Raw genomic sequence first — 732 nt, 5'->3', positions numbered from 1 at the left:
GCTTTAAAAATGCAGTGGGCCTAAAAACAGGCAAATATTGGCTCAGATCAGATAAGCACAGAACCAACTAGTAATAATGACAGACACCCAACAAAACCCTTCTATTAGGCACAACCTTTTTGACACTTTTGGATCTTATATTCCTAATCTAATCATATTGTATTTGTTAACTAAGCAATTCTTCTCTTGTCATCATCATTCATTTCCTCCCTTCTCCAACACTTAACCAACTAACTCTAGCACCAAACCTACTTTGTTAACCCAAGTTGCACTGGCCTTGCACCTAAAGGAAAGAAAAGTAGGGCAAGAGCAATCATTTTAAATTAGAATTGTTTCAACTAAAGTGGGTGATAGCTAAGCTTCTAGGTAGTTAAGTCCCTACTTTTCCCATTCCATTTCTTTTCATACTTCAAATTTTTCTTCAATTCTCTTCTTATCTTTTCAAGTGATTATAAGTGGAGACTTTTTGCTTGGTTTGGAAAGAAAAAAGAATAAGGGCCTAAGAAAATGAGCACATCCAGATTTATTAAGTGTGTGACTGTGGGAGATGGTGCTGTAGGAAAGACTTGCATGCTCATTTCCTATACTAGCAACACCTTTCCAACGGTATGATTTCTTCTTTTCTTTTCTTTTCCTTTTTTTTTTTTTTTTTTTTTTAATTGAGGGAAAAAAATCTAACTTAAAACAATTTTTGGGGATGGAAATTGTGTTTTAGTCTTTTTTTTTTTTTTT

At 33.7% G+C, this 732-nt stretch overlaps 1 protein-coding gene across 1 annotated transcript in view; it reads left to right on the top strand.

Annotated features, from left to right (window-relative positions):
- The first annotated feature begins 363 nt into the window (after nt 1–363).
- The window catches only part of LOC112020116 (rac-like GTP-binding protein RAC1), a 4391-nt gene continuing 4022 nt past the window's right edge, over nt 364–732 (top strand). Inside the window, exon 1 of the mRNA XM_024052675.2 lies at nt 364–606. Coding sequence (XP_023908443.1) covers nt 508–606 — 99 coding nt within the window. The 5' untranslated portion in view covers nt 364–507. The remainder of the gene's footprint in view (nt 607–732) is intronic.

The sequence above is a fragment of the Quercus suber genome, unplaced genomic scaffold (assembly GCF_002906115.3).
Source record: "Quercus suber isolate HL8 unplaced genomic scaffold, Cork oak 2.0 scaffold_445, whole genome shotgun sequence".
Lineage (NCBI taxonomy): Eukaryota > Viridiplantae > Streptophyta > Magnoliopsida > Fagales > Fagaceae > Quercus > Quercus suber.
Note: the sequence above shows the minus strand (reverse complement) of the source record. Positions and strands in the feature narration are given on the sequence as shown.